Genomic DNA, 3,748 nt, shown 5'->3' on the forward strand with positions numbered 1-3,748 from the left:
CCTTTAGATTTTATAAGAGGTTGATTCACTCTAATTTTTTTAATTAACGGAGCTACACGGGTTCTGCTGAGCGTAAAATGTGATATGTTGCGCACTTGTAAATCGGAGATAACACATGCACGTATTATGTCCTCTTAATCATTACTCATTATAATATTATACATCTATAGATGTATTATATAGATGTCTTATAAGACCTAAGTATTAACTATAATTTCTGTATCCTGTTTTTTTTACGTAACGTACGGTATTTGATCTATAATCAATTTATTTTTAACCCAGTTGGAAAGTTGTCCAGGAAGAAACGGCTCACACCATAGATAATGTACCTATGTCCTATATAATAATATATTATCTATGGCTCACTCAAGGATTTTGAGATTTAACTGTTTATAAATGGTTGCCATTGGTTACATCTTACAAATTATAATAATAATAGTAGAAATAATTAGTATAAATTTGTATTTATTTGTATATACATGGTTGCCATTGGTTACTCTGGCAGATGAGATAAAAGTATGCTTCAAATTGTATGGCCTCGAATAAAGAAATTATATCTTAAAACAAATATAATAGAGTTGAATGCTTCAGCTTGTTTGTAGTTTATATGCTCAAAAATTACTTGATTGATTTTTTGAATACTTGGAATTGTTTGTAGAAATATCAGAAAAGTTTGGAGAGTAGTTTGAACCCTGTTCGATTTTTAACAAGGTATCTTATCAGCTCCAGACGAATTGTCTATTTCGGTCGATTTAGTTTACAAAGCAAGGTACACCGATGCTAATTTTCCCGTGAATCGAGGTACACTAACGTCTAACACGTACACTAAAATCAAGAATACCAATATAGCGCCTATATTTTATATTTTTAATTTTTTACGCACGAAGTTCCCCCATCTTCCCCAATGATGTAGCAATACAGCTAAAAATGGATGCTGCTTTATCCAAAATGAATAGACTCAAAAACTACTGAATCGTTGTCAATAAAAGTTATATTAATAGATTCCTTGAGACGTGATGCGTGTTTATAGCTTAATTTGTTCAACCCCTATAGACTATATAGGTAACTAAAGTGTATCTCACATATACATTTTTTTTCAGCTCACGCATAGAAAGAATATTTTTTTTTGTTTATTTAAATTGTTGTCATTGGTTACATATCATATTAGTATTATAGTTAGCAGAAATATGTAAAGGTGGGCATTAACTAATTAAAAAGTTAAAGTTAAGTTAAAAAGTTAATTTTTTTTAACTTTTTAACTTAACTAGTTAGTTTATTTTCTAATCACCTTATGAATACTTAACTAGTTTAATTTACAGTTGAAATAACTTAGCTTTTCTCGGTTGATTTAAAAAAAATCTATCCTATCAAGTTAAAAACATTTTGTAATTTTTTGTTTATACGTAAATATTACTACATATTTTATTTTATTTTTTTTATATATTTCTATATCAGTATAAAATAAAAATAATCCAATACAAAAACACAAACATTTCTGTTCCTTTTCTTGATAACATAAATTTGTGTATATTAATACCTATATTTTATTAAGTTGTAAATTATATATTATATGAGTTGCAAATATAAATGTTTTAAAAAAAATTAATAACTTTAAATTACAAATTTACAATTGTTATGTTTTAATGTTGTATAACTTTTAATATATATGAAGGTTATGAACTCATCTTCGCGTATTATGACATTCAATTGCTATACGATATAAAAAAAAATATATTTGTTAAATTAATTATTTGAGATGAGTATAGTTTAAATTAGTAAATATTAGTAAAGTAAAAGTAAAAGGGTATACCCTCCCTTTTACTTTTACTTTACGCATTATGATAAAAGTTCAATAAAATTGTTTTTTATAATTTATAAATTAGAAACTAGAAAGACACATTCACTCTTTATGTGATTTACATCCTAATTAAAAAAAAAATGGATTAACTTTTTTTAAACTGAGTTAAGTTAATATTTTTTTCTATATTACCTTTTAACTTATCGAGTTAAATTTATAATTTGTTAACTGTTAACTTTTAACTTATTGATCTTGTGTTCTCTTAACTTAACTTGAGTTAATTATTTTCATTAACTTGCCCACCTTTGGAAATATGGTACATTTTTTTACAAATATATTTAAAAACAAAAACAAATCATTGGCATGCGGGCAATATAAAATATATAATAATAATATATATATTATAATAGTTGTAAATAAATTGTTATTTATTATTAAAATCTAATTTATAATTTAGTTTGAATGATAATAATTAGTCATATTGTTTGTAGCTGTAATGTACTAATTAAGTTATTGATACACTTAATATATTATATTTTTGGAAAAATATTTTCTATAACATAATATAAAGCAAAATCGACTCAAAATTTTAAGTTTATTATAAAAAGTGTACATTATGTACCTATACATTTAATATTGTATTGGGTCCTCTTGGGCATAGCTAGTATATATGGGGATAAGTGCTTCTTTTTACTTGTATTTAAGTTTAGATATTTAATTTTAAAGAATTTGGATTTCACTATGAAATTTAATTAAGTACCTACTTCCTGAGTTCTGGCCTTTTATAGTTCTATTTCGATATATTTATGGAACGTATAACTTGTGAATTCTTTTGGTAGTTTAATGAGTATGATATGGATTTTGTTGTTTAACCCATGGATGATGTTTTACTTGATGCATGGTTGCTCTTTTATTAACGTCTGGCTCTAAAATAATCCTGTAATAAAAATATTGTTTGGATATATAACGATTAATATTATTACTACGTTTTAAACCTCCCCCGTGTCTATAAATACATGTTAGTTAATATCCCCCTAATAATTTGTTAAATCTTAACCCAAAACGAGTATTTATCCTAAATTTGTTTATAAAACTTAAGCCCCTCGAAATGTTTGGTGGCTACTACAAGATGCGTTTCACGGACAACCGTGACCACCCGGGTGTTTAGTGACAAATTCTCGTTACATATTCACGTGATCAAACCAACCGTACCCTCCCCCAAACTAAAAAAAACCAACTAAAAAATAATGACCTTCAGTTAACAGACTATGTTGCCGTGGTTTAACTAATAATAATAATAATAATAATAATAAAAAAAACAATATTACAAGTGAAGTACCTTATTATCCCCCCAAAACATATTTATGATTCATAGATTTTCCTTATAGAGAAAAAATATTGAGAAGCGTGTTACGTTTTTGTTGATGCATCCATTAAAATAATTTGTTAATATTACACCGCATGTGGCCGAGGATATAAAGCCCTAAAAAGCACATAATATGTCAGCGCTTAAACATTTAAAGGTCCTATAATTTGCTTTAAATCGTTACTAGTGTCTATAGTGGTTTAATTAATAAATACTCAATCTAACCTCAGGCCCTGCGGATGGCTGTGCGTAAAGGATTTCAAATAACCAAATGGTTTAAGTACCTATATAAAAACTACCTGTCGTTTTGATACATTTTTATATACTGTCGATTAAAAATAGTTTTCTCAGTAAAAAAACTTGAAAAATGAATACTAGGTTCCACTAAGTTGATGTTAGTGGAAATTAAAAAAAAAATTTGAGCGTAAATACACAATAATTTCTTATGAGCGTTTGAAGTTAAATGTTTGAATAAATTTGGTGCCCCTTTATAGAACTTGGAATTTGGCGTCCTGGGAAACTCTCCCTTGAGCCCTCCTTTAAATACACTACTCAATAGGGTGTTACCACTGGGTATCTTTCCT

The 3,748-nt window shown here is 27.1% G+C and overlaps 1 protein-coding gene across 1 annotated transcript in view; it reads right to left on the bottom strand.

Moving 5' to 3' along the window:
* Positions 1-2,374: 2,374 nt before the first annotated feature.
* LOC100165613 (testis-specific serine/threonine-protein kinase 3) overlaps positions 2,375-3,748 on the bottom strand; it is a 5,906-nt gene continuing 4,532 nt past the window's right edge. The window contains exon 4 of the mRNA XM_001945957.5: positions 2,375-2,735. Coding sequence (XP_001945992.1) covers positions 2,639-2,735 — 97 coding nt within the window. The 3' untranslated portion in view covers positions 2,375-2,638. The remainder of the gene's footprint in view (positions 2,736-3,748) is intronic.

This window comes from Acyrthosiphon pisum, chromosome A1 (genome assembly GCF_005508785.2).
Source record: "Acyrthosiphon pisum isolate AL4f chromosome A1, pea_aphid_22Mar2018_4r6ur, whole genome shotgun sequence".
NCBI classification, from domain to species: domain Eukaryota; kingdom Metazoa; phylum Arthropoda; class Insecta; order Hemiptera; family Aphididae; genus Acyrthosiphon; species Acyrthosiphon pisum.